General features: G+C 39.2%; 2 protein-coding genes across 2 annotated transcripts; both read left to right on the forward strand.

The window, feature by feature from the left end:
- Positions 1 to 983: 983 nt before the first annotated feature.
- Positions 984 to 15341, forward strand: GRV2 (DNAJ heat shock N-terminal domain-containing protein). The gene is made up of 18 exons (XM_059576685.2): positions 984 to 1828; positions 3180 to 3413; positions 3632 to 3719; positions 3834 to 4042; positions 4615 to 4716; positions 4792 to 4854; positions 5049 to 7286; positions 7826 to 8188; positions 8746 to 8886; positions 9160 to 9552; positions 9638 to 10108; positions 10786 to 11009; positions 11117 to 11461; positions 11831 to 12125; positions 13605 to 14117; positions 14188 to 14533; positions 14612 to 14955; positions 15034 to 15341. The coding sequence occupies exons 1-18, from the start codon at positions 1409 to 1411 to the stop codon at positions 15325 to 15327; spliced, it is 7083 nt and encodes a 2360-aa protein (XP_059432668.2). The 5' UTR covers positions 984 to 1408; the 3' UTR covers positions 15328 to 15341.
- Positions 15342 to 15349: 8 nt separating this feature from the next.
- Positions 15350 to 24250, forward strand: LOC148583008 (dnaJ homolog subfamily C GRV2-like). Its single transcript, XM_088511653.1, has 5 exons — positions 15350 to 15496; positions 16107 to 16231; positions 22354 to 22477; positions 23276 to 23344; positions 23802 to 24250. Exons 1-5 carry the CDS (start codon positions 15467 to 15469, stop codon positions 24003 to 24005), a joined length of 552 nt encoding a protein of 183 aa, XP_088367779.1. The 5' UTR covers positions 15350 to 15466; the 3' UTR covers positions 24006 to 24250.
- The last annotated feature ends 337 nt before the right edge of the window (positions 24251 to 24587 follow it).

The following is a 24587-nucleotide window of genomic DNA, read 5'->3' on the forward strand; positions in this document are numbered from 1 at the left end:
AATTCTTGGGCAATTTTATCACTTTTGCCGAGGATCCCAATCACTTCAGCCACCCCTTGGCCAAAAATGGGGTGGCGGAACAATTTGAAGGTGGCGGATTTTGGGTTGGCCATGTGGTTGCCGGAGGGGAAATGCATCGGAGGGGTCGTGGGAACGCAGTATTATGTGGCACCGAAGGTGCTGATGGGGAGGAAGTACAATGCAAAGGTGGATGTGTGGAGTGTCAGAGTGATTTTGTACATAATGTTGGCCAGCGTTCCGCCGTTTTACAGCGAGTCTACTACAGAGATTTTCGAGGCAGCATTGAGGGGGAACTTGAGGTTGCTGACGCGGATCTTCGGCACGGTGTTGCTGGCGGCCAAGGACTTGTTGAGGAAGATGATTTGCAGGGATGCTTCAAGAAGGTTTTCTGCGGACCAAGGCTTAAGTAAGTTTGCATATAAATTATACTTCTGTTGTTTTTGGTTAATTTGATTTGATTTCCTTTTCTTTTTCTTGTTGTAAAAATGGTAAATAAAATTTTGATCAGATTTTTTTTTTTAGTTTTAGTTTTTTAATATTTAATAAATTTTATATTATTTTCTTAAAAAAATTATTTTTTTATTACCCAAAACGCGGTCATTTTGAGAAACAGCAAGAAAGTAGTAGTGAAAACTACTACATGCAAGCTAGATCATAATCAAGGTATTTACCAGGTAAAACGGGAGAACTGCACGCCAGCCGACCGGCCAAAGGCGATGGTCGGTAAAATAACACAAAAAACTTGTCCGATGGAGTTGTGTTCCCATGTGGTTGTGCCCGTTTTGATCGCGCGCGTGATCTCCTAAAGATGATCCAGTCGACAGTAACGTTTCAGGTCTCGCATAACACCGAACACATCCAATAAACTTATCGCACGTCATCCAAATAAATAACCCGCAGGTGACAATAGCCCCAACAGAAAAATGCTTTGACAGTATGGTACCTCACAGCGAAGCCCTCCTTTCCTCTCCTAGCTGTCGTCACCTCTCTCTCTCTGACTCTGCGCCAAACCTTCTACTCTATTCAATTCCAAATTCGACTTGATCTCTCTCTATCTCTCTCTCCAAAGCATTTTGTGAAGGTCCTCACGCTTGGATCAAAATCAAAGAAACTGTTTTCATTTCTTTCTTCCGATGAAGAATTTAGGTCTAGTTAGGTTCTGACTCTGGGAATTCCAACTGGCAAAATCCGTAAATAACCGTCAGAGCTGGGGGCAAATCAGTCTGCGCGTCACCGAAGCCCGGCGGGGGCGGAATCCGGCGCGGGACTCTGGTTCTTTCTCCGCCCTCACAATGCGCCTCGGCACCACTCCCTTGCCTACCTCGACTCTGTGAACCGTATCGCACCCGATCGCTACCGCACAGTGCGCCCACCGCGATCGACCCCAATGGATTCCTCTATTCACAGTTCCCAATCGACCCCTCCCCCTCTGGAAGAGCCCGAGTACTTGGCCCGCTACCTCGTCATCAAGCACTCCTGGCGCGGCCGATACAAGCGCATACTATGCGTCTCCAGCGTCTCTATAGTCACCCTCGACCCCTCCACGCTCGCCGTCACCAACTCCTACGATGTCGCCACCGATTTCGAGGGCGCCGTGCCGATAATCGGCCGCGACGACAATTCAAACGAGTTCAATCTCAGCGTGCGAACCGACGGGCGTGGCAAATTCAGGGCGATTAAGTTTTCGTCACGGTATAAGGCGAGTATACTGACGGAATTGCATAGGATTCGGTGGAATAGGCTCAACGCCGTGGCCGAGTTTCCGGTGTTACATCTGCGGCGGCGGACCACAGAGTGGGTTCCTTTTGTAAGTTACGGTTTTACTTTCTCCTTTAAACTTTGGTATGCATTGTTCAGTGTGATGATTCGCGCTTTTAAGTTGATTATAAAGGATAGGTTTTGTTTTGTTTATTGGATTTTAGTGCGGGTTTAGGTGTGTATTTTGATTTACGATATCATTTATGAATGCTCTTAAGCTTGAATGTCCCTGTTGTCGATTAGTTATGATGATTTCCTTGCTCACTTTTCATTTTCTAGTTACGTGATCCTTTTGTATACTCTCTGTGTACCTTGGGGTGCCTTATGCTTTTAATAAGACTGGTTATTACTTATAAAAAAAAGCTTGGAAGTAAGTTAGGTCCTTAAGAATGAAGCTTCAGTGAATAAGAGGCGTGTTTGTGACTTTGCCAAGTAGTTTGATGCCATTGTCAATGTTAGAGTTGATGAGACCATATGTAAGGCAAAATTGTGGATTACTGGTTACTAGACATCAAGCTAGATATTGGCTTACTAGGACTGGATAAAATTATGTAACAAATTCTTACTAGGACCTGTTTGTTTATTTTGTATGATTAAGGACTGGAATGGGTGAAAAAAGAAAAGGGAAACTGAAGAGGTGGGAAGAATTCTCTACTTCAAAATCACCTTTTAGCTTGTTAGTTAGGATTGACACTTCAACGCTGATAGACATGGCTGTATCTTCATGAAGTATTTTTATACTAATTTTGTAAAGGGTGAGACTCTATGAAGACTAAGATATTGTCAACCAGTAATTGCCAGGCATTGTGGAGAATATGTCCATTTGCATGGTTTTTGTCTTTTGAGTACTAACCTCCCTTAGGTTGTTGACTCAGGAGTTTCGAACCGGCAGGTCAACTGACGACTTCTCTTTATGATTCTCAACCAAACCAGTCTTTTTTTCTCTTTTTTGAAAGCAAATGTTCACTATCAGACAAATGAGTTTTTGCTGGAAAACAATTTATAGAAAGCATATTGTTTCTTTGATAAGAACTTAATTATTTTCCTTCCCATTGCAACCTGATAAACTTGCTTTGCAAAAGTCATGGTCAACAACCCATTGATTCAACTGCATTAAACTTGGCTGCCAGTTTGATACATTTTTATGCTGTTGCTAAGTAAATGTTGTATCCACTGAGTTGTTTTACTACGTCTAGTTGTCTGAACATTTATGATGGTTGCTAAATCATAGTGTCATGATTACAATAATGGAACCCATTATAATTGTTAAGGCTATACGTACAATCTACATTGCTGTCCATAAATTCATTTTTTTCTAGCCTTTATTTTTGACTAATATGATGAATTTACTCTTTCAAACTGCTAAACTGTTTTGCATTCATAACTGGTGACTTGTACAGAAATTGAAAGTTACTCATGTTGGTGTCGAAATTATTGATTTAAAATCTGGAGACCTTCGCTGGTGCTTGGATTTTAGAGACATGGATTCCCCTGCCATCATTCTTCTTTCTGATGCTTATGGGAAGAAAAGTGTTGAACATGGAGGTTTTGTTCTCTGCCCTTTATACGGAAGAAAATCTAAAGCTTTCCAGGCTGCTTCAGGGACCACGACTTCTTCTATCATCTCAAATTTGGTATGGCTGGCTTCTAAAACTGTTTAACTTATAATTTCATGCTCATTTATTTACATACTTTTTAACTGACATTTTTCACAAGGTTACCTTTTACCTCTGAAGTGATCCTGATGCAAAGAAGTCAGACTATACTGGAATGTTTGATTATGCCTGTTGGTCATGTTGATGCTCTGGAAATATTTTTGCATCAGAACTTATATAGTTGTACTTTTTTGCAGACTAAAACTGCAAAATCCATGGTTGGGCTGTCATTATCTGTGGACAGTTCTCAATCCCTCAGTGCAGCAGAGTATTTAAAGAGAAGGGGTACCACATTATAAACAAGTTTCCTTCTCTTTTAAGCTATTGTCATCTTTTTTTTTTTTTTTTTCTTTTTTTGATGCTTATTATTATTATTACTTTTAAACATATCAAATACAGCAAAAGAGGCAGTAGGAGCAGATGAAACCCCTTGTGGGGGTTGGTCCGTGACAAGATTGCGGTCTGCTGCTCATGGAACTCTAAATGTTACTGGATTGAATTTGGGAGTTGGCCCAAAAGGAGGACTTGGGGAGCATGGTGATGCTGTATCTTGTCAACTCATTCTTACAAGGGCTTCACTTGTTGAGAGGCGCCCGAAGAACTATGAAGTAAGCTGCTGAATTTAAGTTTTTTCTTTTAAATTTTATATTTCAGGCTTTGGCTAGGTGCCAAGAGTTGGAATAACTACTACTGGCATCAGGCCTGCCTTATGTCAAGATGCCTACATACACATTTACTGTACAGGCTTTGCTCATAAAATTGAGGTCATTTTCTCAAATTTAATAAATGCATTTGTAAGTGATAGATTTGATTTTGATTTTTTGATGACTAAAATTTTTGAAATTGTTTTGACTAAATTATGAATAACTACTTTACTTATCAAAAAAAAAAAATTATGAATAACTACCATGATCATGTTAAAAGGAAGAAGAGGTTACGTTGTTGTGTTGACATGGAAGGCACTTATAAGAGAAGAAATAATCTGGCAATGCATTATAAATTTTTATACAAATCTTATAATTCTGTTTAAGAAAAGTATACCTACATGCAAGTTCAGGATGAGTACATGCAGTTAAAAGATAGGGGATAATTTCTGTAGACTTAACATTCTGTAGGATTATTTTTCTTTGGTTTGGTGGAGTTATATCAAATGTTGAGAATCATCACTAGATGTGTGCAGGCTATTAGTGTTCGTCCTTTATCTGCAGTAAGCTCTCTTGTTCGATTTGCGGAGGAGCCCCAGATGTTTGCAATTGAATTCAATGATGGTTGCCCGATCCATGTAAGAATTTATTGCCTTAAGTTTTACTTTTGGTTCACTGGGGGTAATGTTTCTGAAGTGTGTCATGAATTGTAGGTTTATGCAAGTACATCTCGGGATAGCCTGCTTGCAGCAGTTCGTGATGTGTTGCAATCAGAAGTAGGTAGATGTGTTATCGCTTGGATGATGATAATTTTTGTTTACCAAAAAAGTTAGATTCTGCAACATGATGCTTAAAATCCTTATGATCACCGTGATCATCATATATTGCTCCTATAAATTTTATTGGTGATAGATAACATAGAAACTGAATTTTCAAGTGGTGTGGTTGACCTCTGGGTGAATTTGTGTAGGGTCAGTGCCCAGTACCTGTATTACCAAGGTTGACAATGCCTGGTCATCGTATTGATCCACCTTGTGGAAGAGTTCATTTACAATTTGGACAACAACGCCCTGGTGCTGATATGGAGAGTGCTTCCATGCATTTGAAACACTTAGCAGCAGCAGCAAAAGATGCTGTTGCTGAAGGTGGTTCTGTTCCTGGATCAAGAGCTAAGTTATGGCGAAGAATAAGAGAGTTCAATGCATGTATACCATATAGTGGAGTTCCTTTTAGCATTGAAGTACCTGAAGTGACTTTGATGGCCTTAATTACAATGCTTCCGGCTACTCCAAATCTTCCTCCAGAGTCTCCTCCCTTGCCTCCCCCTTCACCTAAAGCAGCTGCCACAGTGATGGGGTTTATTGCATGTTTACGTAGACTGTTGGCATCAAGAAGTGCAGCTTCACATGTGATGTCATTTCCTGCTGCTGTGGGAAGAGTAATGGGTTTACTCAGAAATGGTTCAGAAGGTGTAGCTGCTGAAGCTGCAGGGCTTGTTGCTGTACTTATTGGAGGTGGTCCTGGGGATACAAATATATTAACAGATTCCAAAGGAGAGCAGCATGCTACAATTATGCACACCAAGTCGGTGCTGTTTGCTCATCATGGTTATGTTATTATTCTTGTCAATAGGCTGAAGCCTTTGTCTGTATCACCTTTATTGTCAATGGGTGTCGTTGAAGTTCTTGAGGCTATGATATGTGAACCACATAGTGAAACTACTCAATACACAGTTTTTGTTGAACTATTACGCCAAGTAGCTGGTTTGAAGCGTCGCTTGTTTGCACTGTTTGGACATGCTGCTGAAAGTGTCAGGGAAACAGTAGCTGTGATTATGCGAACAATTGCAGAAGAAGATGCAATTGCAGCAGAGTCCATGCGTGATGCTGCTTTGCGTGATGGTGCTTTGCTGAGACATTTATTGCATGCGTTTTTCCTTCCTGCTGGTGAGAGGCGTGAGGTTAGTCGACAGCTTGTTGCCCTTTGGGCGGATTCCTATGAACCAGCTCTACATTTATTGTCTAGGGTTCTGCCCCCTGGGCTTGTTGCTTATTTGCACACAAGTTCTGATGGAGTTCCATCTGAAGACACCAGTCAGGAAGCATCATTAAACCGTAGAAGAAAGAGGCGTTTACTTCAGCAGAGGAAAGGTCGTATAGGAAGAGGACTTGCATCTCAAGAGCATTCCTTACCTTCTGTCAATACTTTTGAAGTCGGTGATTTGGAAAGACAGCGAGCTGCTGGTGCTTTTAAAGCATCAGATGGCTTCCAAAGATCTGCTCTAGATCCGAATCTGGAACAGACCACAACCATTCAGTCTTCAGTTTCTCCCAGTGGTGATAACTTGACTAGTGAAGCGTTCTCTTCAGGGGTTCCACAAAATGATCAATCAGCTGTTGCTTCAGCTGATGGTCCATCAACGAGTCTTCATGAGGCATCAGAACCAAGTGCTTCAAATTTGGTTGATTCTGATCCCAATATAGTTGGTTTGCAAAATACAGGCCTTCCAGCCCCCGCCCAGGTTGTTGTGGAGAACACCCCTGTGGGCTCTGGAAGGCTACTTTGTAATTGGCCTGAATTTTGGCGAGCCTTTAGTCTTGACCATAATCGTGCAGATTTGATCTGGAATGAGCGTACCAGGCAAGAGTTAAGGGAAGCTTTGCAGGCTGAGGTACATAAACTAGATGTTGAGAAGGAGCGTACTGAAGATATTGTTCCAGGAGGTGCAACGGTGGAGAGTATGACTGGGCAAGATAGTGTGCCACAAATATCGTGGAACTATTCTGAGTTCTCTGTTAGTTACCCTAGCTTGTCCAAGGAAGTTTGTGTGGGTCAATATTATCTGCGTTTGCTACTTGAGAGTGGCAGTAGTGGTAGGGCACAGGATTTTCCACTGCGCGATCCAGTTGCTTTCTTTAGAGCTCTATATCATCGGTTCCTATGCGATGCTGACATAGGGCTTACAGTAGATGGTGCTGTTCCTGATGAAATGGGTGCATCTGATGATTGGTGTGATATGGGAAGATTAGATGGTTTTGGAGGAGGTGGAGGTTCTTCAGTTAGAGAGCTTTGTGCAAGGGCAATGGCGATTGTCTATGAACAGCATTATAAAACAATAGGCCCTTTTGCAGGCACTGCCCACATCACGGTTCTTTTGGATAGAACAGATGATAGAGCTTTGAGGCACCGTCTTCTTCTCCTTTTGAAGGTACATTAAAGATCAAGTTCCATAGATATTTTTTCTGTTGATTTTGAGTTTCTTTGTGCTACTTTTTACCATGTTCTGTTTTGCATATATATATATATATATATATATATATATATATATATATATATTTCTATTGGTAAGTTAAACACACAGCTGGTGGGTCCTGGCCCCATGATCTCACCCTTCACTCTATAGAGGAAGGAAATGTCATTACACAGAAATTACCCTTGTCCTCGTGTATGTGTTGTAGTGGACTGATCATGAATAATTGACATGCGACAGTGAACTTATCTTTATAGTGTATACTGATAACGCTAATAGAGCTTTGTATGATCCTTTTAACCTCAAGCAGACATAACAGTTTTGCTCTCTTAGATGCCATTCTACCGGTTTGTTTTTCCCAGAGAATGAAACTCTGGATATTCTTCAGAAAATCCACCTGATAAATGGAATGGGCTCAAGATTTAGGCAAAGCCTGAATTGACGTTTGCATTTGTCATCACTGTATAGTAACTTCTCTACATTCTATATATTTTCAGGCTTTGATGAAGATTCTATCAAATGTAGAGGCTTGTGTTTTGGTTGGAGGGTGTGTTTTAGCTGTGGATCTGCTGACAGTGGTTCATGAAGCTTCAGAAAGGACTTCTATCCCTTTGCAGTCAAATTTGATTGCTGCTACCGCTTTCATGGAACCACTTAAGGAATGGTTGTTTATTGACAAGGATGGTGCACAAGTTGGACCCCTGGAAAAGGACGCTATCAGGAGGTTCTGGTCGAAGAAAGCCATTGATTGGACAACAAGGTGCTGGGCTTCTGGGATGCTAGATTGGAAGAGGTTGCGTGATATCCGTGAACTTCGCTGGGCGCTAGCTATTCGGGTTCCAGTTCTCACTCCTACTCAGGTATTGTCATATCACATGGAACATAATGCTGATCTGTATTATGGTTGTTAGCGATTTGATTACAGTTGGTTTTCTGAGACCTATAAACTCTATTAGATTATTTGTTTTATGATGGATTTGTGAGTGTGCTGCATGCATATCAGTGTTTCACTTGTATAGAGCATTTTGCCTTTTATGGAATTCAGCCTGCAGTGCTGAAGTGTCATCCTTAGCTTCTGATTGAAGTCAAGCATAGTATGTGGGTTAAATTCTCGAGAGTGGCTACTGCTTGAAAATATGCTGTAGGTTAGGACTTAGGATTTTATCTAACATCTCCCCTCTCTGGAGATGCTTTGGCAGGACCAACACTGGGTGATGGTCACTTTATTTGAGAATGCATGAAAGACACATATGCCTTGGAATATCATGCATATGGGATATTAGCAATTGCTAGCTACAGAAGTGTTTTTTTTTTTTTTTGGGTTCTTACACTAACTTAGAAATCACATGCTTATAACCTTTTCCTCATTTCATTTTTATTTTCTTGATGCTTAGTGATATATGTTACTTGTTTTCAGGTAGGGGAGGCTGCATTGTCCATATTACATAGCATGGTATCTGCTCATTCAGATTTAGATGATGCTGGAGAGATAGTTACCCCAACTCCCAGAGTAAAATGGATCTTGTCAAGTCCACGTTGCCTGCCCAATATTGCACAGGTGATTTTTGACTCTCAATTTTGATATTTTAATGCTAAATGAGTCCCAGTGGTAGTCTGATGGTCTCTCTGGACCTGGAATGATTGTCTGTGTGTGCGTCTGATGAGTGTATGAGTATGTGCATCTTCTTTTAAGTGGCGACATTGTAAAACCTCGTTTCCTAATCTAGTTGATATGCATGGACATTGGTGGAGACCCTGCCTTTTTAATTTTGAGACCTGAATGTTTGTCTGGCACTTATTATCTTCAATTTTATTTTCCAAATTAATTTAGGCTATGCTTTCTGGGGAACCAAGTATTGTAGAGGGTGCTGCTGCTTTGCTGAAGGCTGTTGTTACCCGAAATCCCAAGGCCATGATGCGTCTATACAGCACAGGTGCATTTTATTTTTCTCTGGCATACCCTGGATCTAATCTCCTTTCAATTGCTCAACTCTTCTCAGTGACTCATGTCCATCAAGCATTTCATGGTGGGGAAGAAGCTGCACTTTCTGCGTCATTGCCACTCGCAAAACGCAGTGTATTGGGTGGACTTCTTCCTGAATCCTTGCTATATGTACTGGAGCGTAGTGGTCCAGGTGCATTTGCTGCAGCAATGGTTTCTGATTCTGATACTCCTGAGATTATATGGACTCACAAAATGCGAGCAGAAAATCTGATTCGTCAGGTATAACTAAACCTTGAAGTGAGGAATGTGCACTATGTGTCTCTATAAACTACAGCTGAATCTGAGCTCTTTGCCTTTCAACCAGGTTTTGCAGCATCTTGGAGATTTTCCCCATAAATTGTCACAGCATTGCCACTCTTTATATGAGTATGCGCCTATGCCACCAGTGACATACCCAGAACTAAGAGATGAAATGTGGTGTCATCGTTATTACCTTCGAAACTTATGTGATGAGATCCGGTTTCCATATTGGCCAATCGTTGAGCATGTTGAATTTCTACAGTCATTACTAGTAATGTGGCGTGAAGAGTTGACACGAAGACCCATGGATCTTTCTGAAGAAGAAGCTTGCAAAATATTAGAGATATCCCCGGAAGATGTGTCAAGTGATGAGGTGGGTGAGGAGATATCTAGCATATCCAAGCAGATTGAGAACATTGATGAAGAAAAACTGAAGCGACAATATAGGAAACTTGCAATGAAATACCATCCAGACAAAAATCCTGAAGGGCGGGAGAGGTTTCTTGCTGTACAGAAAGCTTATGAGCGCTTGCAGGTAGTCATTGAACTCCAAATTTATTATATCTATCTTAAAATGCTTAAAATCATGAGAATGCGCAGGATTCTCTTATGCTAAAATCTTCAGAATTTCAATGGTATTCCCATGTGGCTGTTGTCCCTTCTAGATAGTGGAAGTTTCATGAATAGGCCAGTTATCCCATGATATAGGTCTAACAACTTAAACCTGTGTATACCTGTATTTCCCCTTGTTTTTATGCACACCCACCCCCCCCCCCCCCCCCCCCCCCCCCCCCTCCTCTTTCACTAAGATCTTTAAAAATACCATGTATTGACGATTACTTATTAAAAAAATAAATAAAGTATTCTCATGTATTTAGTTTCACTTGATACATCCATCTGAACCTTTTGTCTTGAAATAGTATTTGTTTTTTAATATCTGTGCATTCTCGTGTTCTAGTAGTACAGCCATTTATGTAGCTTGTACGGCTGTGAAGTGCAGGTGTACAAGGCTCATTTATGGCATTAAGTATTAATAAAACTTAGAATTGAAGATGCAATATGATAAAGATTCTGCTTTGTGTAGAGCATTTTAGGACATTATTTGCATGTTTTGAAGCATTTCTAATGTAGAAAGATTTGAATAATCACTATTGATCTTCATCCCACTGTTTTAAGCTTGCTAAACTTTTTCCTCAACATGACTGTTTGTAGGCAACCATGCAAGGCTTGCAAGGTCCTCAGCCTTGGAGGTTGTTACTTCTATTGAAAGGACAGTGTATCTTATACCGACGATATGGATATTTACTGGAGCCATTTAAATATGCTGGCTATCCCATGCTACTCAATGCAGTTACTGTGGACAAAGATGATACCAATTTTCTTTCTGCTGATAGAGCACCCCTCCTTGTTGCCGCATCAGAGCTTATTTGGTTGACGTAAATCCCCCTTGGGCCAATATCTCTTTTGTTGATTTTACTATAATAATAATTGAATATTGACACCAGTATGTTCAATTAGCTTCTTATGATTTTCCCATCTTTAGGTGCTCATCTTCTTCATTGAATGGTGAAGAGCTTGTAAGGGACGATGGGATACAACTTCTTGCAACTCTTCTTTCCCGTTGCATGTGTGTTGTTCAGCCTACTACTGCTGCAAGTGAACCATCAGCCATCATTGTTACAAATGTGATGCGAACCTTTTCTGTTTTGAGTCAATTTCAGAGTGCCAGAATTGAGATGCTTGAACTTTCCGGACTAGTTGATGACATTGTCAACTGCACTGAACTTGAGCTTGTACCTGCGGCAGTTGATGCTGCCCTCCAGACAATTGCCAATGTTTCTGTGTCTGATAAGTTGCAGAATGCCTTATTAAACGCTGGTGTTTTGTGGTAAGTCTATATATCATCATCATTATCATCATCATCCATTTGACTTGTCCAAACCCTTAACTTGGCTGCATGATTGCTTCACTGCTAAATCAATGGCCATGAATTTAGATTAGGTGCATATTCTTACTAATCAAAAGAAAAAAAGATTAGGTGGCACTAAATCCACTCATTCTTTCTGTTAAAAGCTGTAGTTTACGTTCTTAAATCTTTTTGTTTTGTTTTATTTTATTTTATTTGTTTTGTTGAGTTGTTAGCATATGAGTTTTTTAATTGAAACATTAATATAATTGTTATGATACTTCTAACCTTGTTTCCCTGTATCACATATTAATGCATCAATCTCACTGCTTTAATTTTGGCTGTTTTTAGGTACCTCTTGCCTCTGCTGCTTCAGTATGATTCAACTGCTGAGGAATCTGATATGACCGAGTCACATGGGGTTGGCGCTAGTGTTCAGATTGCAAAAAATCTGCATGCTGTGCAAGCATCCCAGGCCCTATCAAGGCTTAGTGGTTTATGTAGTGATGAGAATTCAACACCTTACAATCAGGGTGCTGCTGATGCCCTCAGAGCTTTGCTAACTCCTAAACTTTCCAGTATGTTAAAAGATCAAGTGCCAAAAGACCTACTGTCTAGATTAAACACCAACTTGGAGTCTCCAGAGGTAAATCCTATGAATTTTCTGTTTTCTCGTCTACTGGAAGACAACTTGTGTGTTAAGATTTCTAGGAATGAAGATCAAATTCTGTTGGATGACTTAGAATATGCATATATGTTGTGGAAAGGTGTCAGTTTTCTGATTTTGATTTGTTTGGGTGGGCTATGATTTCATGGTATAAAATATTTTGAGTACTAATAAGCGACATCTATAAATTGATGGCCAGTAAGTTGTTTAATATGGAGAATCCACCGAAGATCATTCATAGATGACGTGATGTCAAAGGCTTTGGATTATTATTCTATGGTCTTGCATCCTTCCTTTTAATATTAATGTGTGTGTGTGTTTCTTTTTAGAACTTTGGTGGTTTCTTTTGAGGCTGCAATTGCATAATATTAAAAATGGTCATTAAAGGTAAATATTAAATTATGTATGTTGAGACATAAGTTGTGGGACTAAATTGACAATATTTGGAAGGCTCATAGAGTGTTTCTAGCTTTAAGTTCCAAGCTGTTTTTGCACATGGAAGTGCGTGTATTTCTTAGGGTCTAAACTAGGCATGTTAACGTAGGCTTCCTCTCAATTTTATAATACTTTTTCCTAATCAACTGGGCTGAAGACCTTGGTTGGTTTTTGACAATTTAGCAGCATGTTCCAATTCATGTTTTAGGGAACCACAAAAATTGACCATGCCACATGTGCCAATAGTCTTAGTTAATTTCGGATGACCCCTCGGTACGCAGCACCGATCATTCTCAACTCACTGCTAGAAAACTACGAGACCCACTGTGTCACACCGCTCTGATCATTCTCGGTTAGTTTTGGTGATCACGTGTGCTACATTAGGAGATACTTGAAGGATATCCTTTGTTTTCCATCACTGGCTCATTGGATGGTGGCTAGAGGTTAGCCTTTGAAAACCTTTTATTAGCGATCAGTGTCGATCAATTTACTCACCGACCATACCAATGTTTGGTTGGTCAGCCTCTAGTGGTGCGATTCAATTGGTCATTTCCCAAACTGAAGAGGCCAGTTTGGTTGTTAGAACTCCCTCAAAATCTTCTGAATGGACCGATGATCACCACCAAAGAAGATAATAGCCTAAATAATGTTATTTTTGATAAGTAAATATTGTTAGAAAAACAGAAAACCTAACAATATTTACTTATAAAAAATATTTTTAGGTTTTCTTTTTTCTTTTCAGCCTTAACTTTTTTGTTAAGTCTTCAAGCCCTCGTCCTTTCCTAAGGTTGTGTAATTAATCATGGGGTCTAATGAGATTATCCTGCAAATAGTTGCACTTCTATTTTTGGGCAATAGGAAACGATCGCTTCAAAATGGTCAGATGCTCTATTTGCATGCAGAGTTATTTAATCATCTGGCATGTATCTCATTAATCATCGTCTCTGGGAATTTAGTTACATGTGTGATTATTAGTCATATTTTGAGTATAATCTTCACTATATTAACCACTTGTGGTTTTAGATTATCTGGAACTCTTCAACCCGGGCAGAACTATTGAAATTTGTGGATCAGCAACGTGCAAGTCAGGGTCCTGATGGTTCGTATGACCTAAAAGATTCACAGTTCTTTGTGTATAAGGCACTATCAAAAGAACTCTTTGTAGGCAATGTCTACTTGAGGGTCTACAATGATCAGCCAGATTTTGAGATCAGTGAACCAGAAGCTTTTTGCGTTGCTCTAATTGATTTTATATCACATCTATTGCATAATAAGTGTGCTACAGATTCTGATAGTCAAAATGAAGTTAATGTCAATGGCTTATCCCTTGAGACATCTGAGCATCAAAATGATATGGCTCATGGATCAGTTAATGAACAGCATGAAACATCTGAGAACCAAAGTGATTTGGCTACTGAACCAATCAATGAACAGCAGATTTCTGATGATTCTTTGGCAGTATCTGATGGACAAGTGGCAAACAAGGAAAAAATTGAACTGGTTAAAAACCTTCAATCTGGATTGACCTCGCTTCAGGTACATTGCTCACTTGTTATATTGAGTTGCTATTCATCTTATGTATCTGACACATTTCTTATACTTGCAGAACTTACTGACAAGCAGTCCAAGTTTGGCGTCAATATTTTCTACTAAAGACAAGCTGTTGCCTCTTTTTGAATGCTTTTCTGTGCCTGTCGCATCAGAAAGCAACATTCCTCAACTTTGCCTGCATGTATTATCACTATTGACTGCATATGCTCCATGCTTGGAGGCTATGGTTGCGGATGGATCTAGTCTTCTCATTTTATTACAAATGCTTCACTCTTCCCCAAATTGTCGGGAAGGGGTTCTTCATGTTCTTTATGCATTGGCAAGCACAGCAGAACTTGCTTGGGCTGCTGCCAAGCACGGTGGAGTGGTGTACATTCTGGAACTTCTTTTGCCGTTGCAGGGTAATGAACTTTGTTGCCTTTTCTTTTTGTTTCATTATCAAATTATATGTTATTAATAAGAATAACTTTAATGTACAGAAGAAATTCCCTTGCAGCAAAGAGCTGCAGCAGCCTCTTTGTTGGGGAAACTTGTTGGGCAGCCAATGCATGGGCCTAGAGTTGCAATAACACTGGCAAGATTTCTTCCAGATGGCCTGGTATCAGTTATTAGGGATGGTCCTGGTGAGGCTGTTGTAGCTGCCCTTGAACAGACGACAGAGACACCTGAACTTGTATGGACACCAGCAATGGCAGCTTCTTTGTCTGCACAGATTGCAACTATGGCAGCAGACCTATACCGCGAACAGATAAAAGGTCGTGTCGTTGATTGGGATGTACCTGAGCAGGCATCCGGGCAGCAGGAAATGAGAGACGAGCCACAGGTATCACCTGATACATGTTGTGTTTAGCCATATGTGTCTTCATGCTGTTCATGAACTAAAAGTTACATGATCTTGCAGGTTGGTGGAATCTATGTCAGGCTCTTCTTAAAAGATCCCAAATTTCCCCTGAGAAATCCAAAGAGATTCTTGGAAGGACTACTGGATCAGTATTTGTCATCCATTGCTGCCACACATTATGAAACACAACCTGTTGACCCTGAGCTTCCTTTGCTCCTCTCTGCTGCGCTGGTTTCGTTATTGCGAGTACACCCTGCACTTGCAGATCATGTTGGATATCTTGATACGTGCCAAAACTTGTGGCCGCTGTGGCCTATGAGGGAAGACGAGAAACAATGGCATCAGAGGAGGTGAATAATGGCAACTATACTGATAGAAGAGATGAACCTGATGATGGATCAACACAGCCATCACAAACCCCACAAGAACGTGTACGTCTTAGTTGTTTACGAGTACTACATCACTTGCAGCTAGTACAACATGTGCTGAAGCTATGGCAGCTACTAGTGTAGGGACACCTCAGGTATTTGTTAAACAGTTTGTTTCTCTGCATTAAAATGGTTGACTCATGATTCTGTTAATTTGGTTATATGTAACAACCACATTTGCTCATTTGAATGGGATGGACATTATAATCAAGTTTGCAAAAAGCATTTGTGATTTTTTCTTATATCAAAATGCTGATCCATATCCTGTTCTTGGTTCATTGTACACCATTGTAAACTAGATAATGTGATGGTCATTGACTTGATTCTCAAATTTTGCTCTGAAAATTTATGAACACAACTTGCTCTAATTGAACCTTTTTCTTGTATCTTTTTGTTTCTCAAGTTAAATTGCCTTCGGAAATTTTAAATTATAGGAAATTTGCAAAATTGATTTGGATGATTTTTCATTTTATTGATATTGTGACCACCTTGTTAATTCTGATTTCTGTTCATGTGAGTTATGTTCTTTTTTTTGGTTTTTTTTTTTTTTTGTTGGGGGGGGGGGGGGTGGGGGGTGTTGGTGTAAGAAGGGTGTTGTCTCATTATAGAAATTAGAATGGTCGTTAAGCTTGTGTTATTGGCCATGTGTTCTCTGCAATTTTTTTTTTTTTTTTTAATCTGTACTCCTGTCAATCTTGTTTTCAGGTTGTTCCACTCCTAATGAAAGCAATAGGATGGCAAAGTGGAAGCATACTAGCTCTTGAGACACTAAAACGTGTTGTGGTTGCTGGAAATAGAGCTAGGGATGCTCTTGTTGCACAAGGACTTAAGTGAGTAACTTCCATTGTCTAGGTTCATTAATCAATCCATAGGTTTACTTCTAGTTTCAATTGTGGCGTGATCTATGCCTTGCAGATCCAAATGAATGTCAAAACTCTTTTATTTGCACCAAGAGAAATGCTAAAATATGCCCAGGCAGACACACTTGAACAGTCATGTGTGTGAAATGCATATTAATTGTGTTAGAATATTATTTATATGATTTAAACAATCATTTCCTATAAGTTTAAGTTTTTAGGATAAGTGATGATTTAACATGGTATTAGAACAAAGTTCTTGAGTTTGAACCTTGTTGCAATCATTCTCCTTCCATTTCAATTAAATATTCTACATGTTGAGTCTCGCTTATTAAGAGAGAGTTTGAGCCCACATGTGAGGGGAGTATTAAAATAATAATTAAATGATGAAAACAATCATTTTTTATTAGCTTAAGCTTTTGGGATAAGTAGTGATTTTATAATACTTATAATTGTATTTATAGATTGCACGAGAGTTTTATTCTTATTTATATAAGTAAGACATTTGTTTTCCGAAATTACATCCTGCTTTTTTTATTTATAATTAATCAAAATATCATTAAAAGCATAAGGCGCCTCAGGTATACAAGAAGTATACAAGAGAAAACACTTAGCTAACTAGAAGGAGAAAAAAGAACAAGAAAATCATGATAACTGAACTCAAATAAATGTAGTTATCTAAAGAAAAGAGTATAGAAGAAAAATGACTCAAGCTCCTCCAACTTTCTCTCGTGGTCCTCAAAATTTCTATAATTCATTTCCCTTGAAAGGCACCACAAGTGGCAAAGAGGCACCATCTTCCATACTACACTCCAAGTTCTACAAGCAATCTACCAACAAGCAAGCAAGTCAACTACTCGAACCCAAGACAACCTAAAGTGCTTGAAAAAAAATTCCATAAGGCGCAAGCAACCTCAAAATGGAGAAGAATATGGTCCACAAACTCCCCATTACTCTTACACATACAGAACCTGTCAATAACAATGACATGTTGCTTCTTGATTGTTCATGGTAGGGAGCTTTCTTAGGGCCCCCACCAAGCAAAGAAAGCCACCCTCCAAAGAGCGTTAGCCCGCCAAATACTCTTCGAAGGAAAATGAGAGCCATCAATACGAACCAAAACAATGTAGAAAGATTTAACATTGAACCTTTTTTAGGAGGGGGTCCACCAAAGCTTGTCTTCACCAAGCTAAAGAACGAGACAAAGAAATCCACCTCCCAGTCATGAGCTACTTTAGCAGAGCTAACATTTAACTTATTAGATCCACTAGAAAGCTTCCAGGTTCTGAACCCACAAATCTTCCTCAGAGATTGGAGAGCAAACTTAGGACTAACTTACCAAGTGAAATTTGAACTCTTTGCCAAACCTCCCCCACAAGAAATCTCATTGAAGCTTCTCTATTCAGTTAGTTTGCAACACCCATAGGGAGAGGGAAAAGGGACATGAATTACATAGGCTAATTGGAAATGGTGCTCTTGATAAGGGTAATCCTGCTCCCTTAGGCAGGTACATCCTTTCCAACTAGCCAACCACTGCTCAATCATTTAAATAACACCATTCCAAATCGACTTGGCCCTAAAGGAGGCCACCAAAGTGAGACCAAGATACTTCATAGGCAAAGAAGAAACCCACTGCTAGAATGCTAGCCAACCCATACACATTCTCAACATTACCCACTAGAACCAATTCCAATTTAGTCAAATTAATCTTCAATCCGGAGATAGCTTCGAAGCATAAAAATAAAGCACTCAAATAGCAGAGGTGGTCAGGCTTGGCCCCATAGAAAACCAAATTGTTATCTGCAAACAAGAAGTTTGAGATGTTAACCTTCCCAGGCCTCATAAAAAATCCTGAAAGAAAACCCCCATCATCAGTTGTAGAAGTCATTCTACTTTAAGTCTCCATAACAATAACAAAGAGAAAAGGCGAAAAAGGATCTCACTGTCTCAAACCACAGGATATATCAAAGAAACTAAACGGAGTGCCATTCACCAAAATGGAGAAGTGCACCGAAGAAATACAATGCGTTATCCAAGAACGCCATTTCTCCCCAAAACCACACCTCCTCAACAAGTAAAGTAAGAATTCTCAATTGACACGATTGTAGGCCTTCTCAATATCCAACTTACAGATCTGATCCTACTTTCTAGAGATTCATTTGCAATGAGCACATAATCAAGGATTTGGCTACCTCTGACAAAACCGTTTTGGGGCTTCGGAATAAGCTTCCCAACAACCCTTTTCAACCTATTGGCAGGGACTAGCAATAATCTTGTAAACTCAAAATACTAATAGGGCGAAAGTCCCTAAGATCAATGGCCCCAAATTTCTTAGGAATGAGGGAAATGAAGGTGGCATTGAGACTTTTCTGGAACTTGCTACTAGCATGAAAATCGTGAAACGTCCCATAATGTCTGTCTTGATCACCTCTCAACTTACTTAGAAGAACGCCATAGAAAAACCATTAAGGTCTAGCGCCTTCTCACTATTCATACCATTTACCAACCTCACCGACTCGAATGGTCTCTCTAACCAAGAAGCCTCCACATCATTGGAATCAAAATTGAGGTCATCCAGCTTGGGGCACCAACTAAATTGTTATGAAAAAAGACTATCATAGAATTGCACAATGTGATCTTTGATTGCCGGTTGATCATAAAATACTGAGCTATTGATTGACAACGTCTCGATGTAGTTGTTCCTCCTATTCGAATTAGCCACCTAATGGAAAAACTTCGTACATTTGTCACCCTCTTTTAACCAAAGAACCCTTGACTTTTGCCTCCAACTTATCTCCTACTTTAAATTAGCTTTCTCCAATTCCTCAATGACATATATCTTCCTTAGTGTCTCTTCATCATCTAATTCTTCCTCTAAACCATCAAGAACACGCAACATCTCCAAAAGAGATTTTTTTTTTTTGAGATACCTCGTTGCCAAACACATGCTAATTCCAGGTTCTTAAATCAACTTTCAAGGCCTTAAGTTTACAAGCTAGAATAAGGCTAGGGAGGCCTAGAAACTAATAAGATGACCACCACTGCCTCACCTTGTTCACAAAACCATCTACCTTTTGCCCCCTTGAATACTACCACAATCAAGAAGAATGCAGAAGTGTTTTGGCGGACCAAGGCTCCCTCCAAAGTGGCTTTCTTCGCCTGGTTGGTGGCTTTGGGGAAGATTCTTACTATGGATAATCTCAAGAAAAGACAACTTATTGTGGTTAATCGGCATTGTCTATGTAAATTGAATGGGGAATCCGTTGATCATCTCCTCCATTGCGGGGACGCTAGTGCCTTATGGAACGCCATCTTCAGTCTCTTTGGACTCTCCTGTGTCATGCCTAACAATGTGGTGGACTTGTTGGCCTGCAAGTGATCGGGGGGTAATTCTCGGAGTGCGGCTGTCTAGAAGATGGTGCCTCTCTGCCTTATGTGGAGCTTATGGAGGGAAAGAAATGATAGGAACTTCGGTAATCTTGAGAGGGCATTAGAGGAGCTCAAGTCTTATTTCTTTTTTGCCCTCTTTACTTGGACAACTGCTTATCTAGCTCTATTAGTTATTAGCTTTTCAGATTCCCTTGTTCTTTTTTCTCTTTCGTATTAGGTGTTCTCTTGTGTACTATGATTGCGCCCCTTTGCGATTTTGATATATACTACATTACTTATCAAAAAAATAAAAAAGAATGCAGAAGTGGTCTAAACATAACCAATGCAACCTTTTCTGAGATAGTTCAGGGAACCTGGCTTCCCATTCCAAAAAGACCAAAAACCTATCGATGCTAGACCGAGAAGGAGTCTTCCGACTGTTAGACCACATAAAAGTCCCACCTACAAGGGGGAGGTCCATGAGGCCCTGCTCAAAGATAAAATCAGAAAAATCCATCATAGTGGGACTAAAATGGCCTTCACCTGACATGTCACTAGGAAAACGGGTGATGTTAAAGTCTCCAATGCACCACAACAGATTCCACCAAGCAAGCCGGTCAATTCCTCCTATAACAATCTTCTGTCACCATATATGTTGGGCCTATAAACCCCCGTAAAAGCCCAAGAGAACCCATCTTCGATGTTTTTGAACGAGCAAGCAACATAAAATTTTCCCACATACTCTTTGATCTTCTCCACAACCCTCCTATCCCACATGAGAAAAATACAACCAGAGTCCCCCCTAGAGGCTGAGTAGCACCAATCCACATGATGATATCCCCACAGACTATGCCCACCATTGTTGGAAATGAGCTCCAATTTGGATTCTTGCAAACAAATGATGTCCGCCTTCCTCGTTGACCCTCTTACGTTCCATGAAAGCAGCTTGGGCTTCATAAATAACCATCGACAGCCCTCCCCTTGACTCTACCAAATCTCACACTACTGCTCTTTGCTTCATAATTAATGGAGCAAGAGAGCCTTCTTAATTCCCTACTACCTTTAAAACCCACTTCCGAGCAAGAGGTCGACGCCTTATTAGCGGTGTTGACGTCTATAGTGGCCCACCTGGAGCTTTAGATTCAATTTTAACCTTAATGAATTTAGAACCCATTAATAAACTTTATTATTTCCTTTTTTTTTTATTAACATTATTACAAAAAAGGGTTAAATTATATGTGTAGTCAAGTATAGTTGAGGGAGAATATGGAGAACAAGCATTGATCATATTTTCCTTTATTGGAAGTCTTTTACCAGAAATGAGAGAATTAGTAAAACTATGGCAATTTTGCTATATTGTTTGTTAATGTGGTTTAAATCTAAGAAAATTAATTTATTTCTCCAAAGCTGTGAACTGGTGACCAAATGTTCGGAATGATAGTTTTATAGGCTCGCTGATGTAACTGGTGCTCATTGTGGGCTTGTCATTTGAAAGTTGGGGTCTTAGAATTAGATATTATGGTTTAGGTTTGTGGTTTGTTTACAGCTTGAAAATATTGGATTGAATTGCAAAAGGACTGAACTAGAGAACAAGCAGATTGCAGGATTTCTTTACAGCAGCAAATAATATAACTTTAAAGGCTTATTTTGATGGGTTTTTGGTGGCTATTTGGTAGACAAAGTATGCAGGATGCTAGGGTTTTGATATGCCAGTAGCAAGGTTTGATATGGGGTTATAAAAAAGAAGAAAAAGAGGCCAGTTTGTTGCTGTTCAGGGGCTGCACAAACAGTGTGGTGAACAATAATATTGAAAATAATATGATGCTGAAGAAGAAGATATAGTAGAACACTATAGGCACATAGGCAAATCACTCATTATTCCATTATTCAAGTCTGAAATCTTTGAATGCAATGGAGCATTTTTATATAGACCGACTCTTAACCTATTAGGACTATGACTCCTAATATGACTCGTAATATGACTCATAAACTAAGGCTCAAGATAATCCAATAAAAGACTCCTACTTGTACACAAATTCTAGAAGAATCTAGACTAAACATAATTAAGAAAATAATTTAAAAAGAAAAGAAAATTATGCCAGAATTACAATCTGCCTCTACACATAAAAATTGCCTGTTAACTCATTAACTAGGTTCTCAATTTGACCCTAAGACACTTATGATATAAGCTTCAAAAGCATAGGTCTTGCTTCAATCAGATGTTGCATGATGGCCCCACATATGAAAAGCTCTTACGCCACCATAACTAGGAATCGGTCTAAAGACAGCAATTTGACTTTTATTCCATAGTTGCATCATTGTGAAAGTTGCATTTAATCTTTCTAGAGTTGGGATAAGAAATCACTTAAAAATTGGTGAAATCTGAAGTCATTGTCATCATTTGACTAATTGCAGTAAAGGCTTCACATGCAAATGTTAGATAAAATGAATATGATGCCAATGTGAAGATGCCAGCTTATTAGGAGGTCTTTAGCTGTGCCAACTTGAATATAATGTGTTATTGCCTACTGAATAATGTCAACTACAGTGGACATACATCCAATTATTGTAGTTGTCGTTCTCTGATGTAGAATATGTAATAGATTATATAAACCTTATTGAGGCATCTCTTCTCGGTGGAATTTTTAATCTCGTGAATCCTTTTTCATATAAAATTTATATTTTTATGTTTTCTGATACTAGAACAAATTGTGTGAATAATGTAGGGTTGGTCTTGTTGAAGTACTTCTCGGCCTTCTTGATTGGAGGGCTGGGGGAAGGAATGGACTTTGCTCTCAGATGAAGTGGAACGAATCTGAAGCATCTATTGGCAGGGTGCTTGCAATTGAGGTTAGAACATTTACTATTTTGATATTGTTTTATTGAGCTTTGTTGATGCTATTCTAAAGTGTTGAGCAAATGTCTATATTCTAGTGTACAAGCATGGTCAAAAGTTCTAGTATACCAAGGGCCCTTGTAGTCTTATGTTACATCTATATTCTAGTGAATGCTGTTTTGATTCCTCTTGTCCATTAAAGGCCCAAAACTGCCCCATGCCTTCTAGATTACCTAGGGCTTCATAAACCTTTACTGTTATATGCATGTAAAAAAGTTTGGTTGCCTCCTTAATATAGAAAAGTAGTTGGGTTGCATACCAAGTCATTGGTGAGAAATTCTTACTGCTGGCTATTCTTAGACAAAAGTTACATTATATTGGTTTTGCTCTCATTGTCCCATTCTTCTGAAACATAATGCGAAAGGGCATCCTCTTCTATTATGTTATTTGGAAAACGTTCTCTATTTTTCACATTACATTCACTTATATGTTATTTGTTAGGAATTTACAACTTGTTCCACACATTGGCTATCATATCTCATCCTCACAAAGATTAGAAATGTGAGTCATGTTGTTAATTTCCTCTAAATTAGAGGGAGCTTTAGATATCTAGAAAGATCTCTCGATTCTTTATTTAAGGGGTTGTTTACCAGGCGTGTGTATGCTTTTTTTTAATTTTTTATTTTTAAGGAAGCTTTCTGACTCATGTGCGGTGGGGGGGGGGGGGGGGGGGTGTGTTGTTGTGGGGTTAAATTGATGCAGTTTATTAAGGCTAAAATTTCACGCCATCTTGCTTGAATGTGCTTATCCAGGTTTTGCATGCATTTGCGACCGAAGGGGCCCACTGTACGAAAGTGCGTGACATATTGAATGCTTCTAATGTAAGTCTTAACAAACTTTTCATTTTTTTCGACTCTTAATGTTTTGGTAGTTTTTTTAACTATATTGTCTGGAGAATGTTCTTGAATTGTTCATCCTGAAATTTTGTCATATCCTGATGATCTTATATTTTTCTCTTTGCTTAGTAATAGAAAACACACATTTTAGTCATGAGACACTTGTTCATTTTAGTTTCTACTGCATCAGCCTTATAGATTTTTTTCTTCTTCTCTGTTGCCCACAACTGCTGAGTTTCTAGTAGTACTGATCACTCTGGTCCTTAATAATTGAAAACTTTTTTTCACTCAGATCAAAACCCATGCCATTATTTGGCATTTAGTAAAAAAAAAATGTTAGCTATCTCTAGAGAAGCGCAAGGAATGTTTGATTAGAAGAGAGCAAGGTTAGTTCTAAAATTTAATAAGTAGGTTAACTCAATTGCTGGCGCCCATCTTGCAGGTTTGGAGTGCTTATAAAGACCAGAAACACGATCTTTTCCTACCTTCAAATGCTCAATCTGCTGCTGCTGGAGTCGCTGGTCTAATTGAAAACTCTTCATCCAGACTTACTTATGCCCTTACAGCTCCCCCACCACATTCTGGTCCTTCAAGACCTCCTGCTTCAACATCTGACTCAAATGGGAAGCAGGATCATCCTTTTTAGAACAAAAACTGAAGACAACCAGTCAAGAAGCATATTGAATATTTACTCATTGTATAGCATACTGTACAGTTCAATAATTTTATTTTATTATTATTATTTTTTTTTTTTTGGCCTACTGACTATTTCTCAGGGGTACATAATCAGGTAGTGATTGCAATTTTCTAAGTGAAAAGTGGAAGGGGTTAATTTATTTGCTTTGCCATGTAAAGAGGAATTAATACCTTCTGTAAATTGAGTTCATCTACTGCCCAATTTTCAATATAGAGGTGAGGTGAGGTGATTGTGTGAAATTCATCAATGCATAATATTTCATTCGCAAGTTAAATGTTAATTGTTTTTCCGCATGAATTTGTAATGGGGTTGTAAAAGTTGTAGTACCGCAAACATTTTCCTACGGGCAAACCATGCATTAAAAATTGTTACAAATTATCAAATTTGAAGGGCGGTTAATTTTGCGTACACTTGACCTTTCATGGTAATAACCGAACGTGTAATATTTTGGTACAAAATGGTTGAATACTACAATCAATAAAAACCAACAAGCCATAATTTGATGATGTTAATAGCAGAGTAAGAAAATCA

Source organism: Corylus avellana, chromosome 11 (genome assembly GCF_965113065.1).
Source record: "Corylus avellana chromosome 11, dhCorAvel1.hap1.2, whole genome shotgun sequence".
Lineage (NCBI taxonomy): Eukaryota > Viridiplantae > Streptophyta > Magnoliopsida > Fagales > Betulaceae > Corylus > Corylus avellana.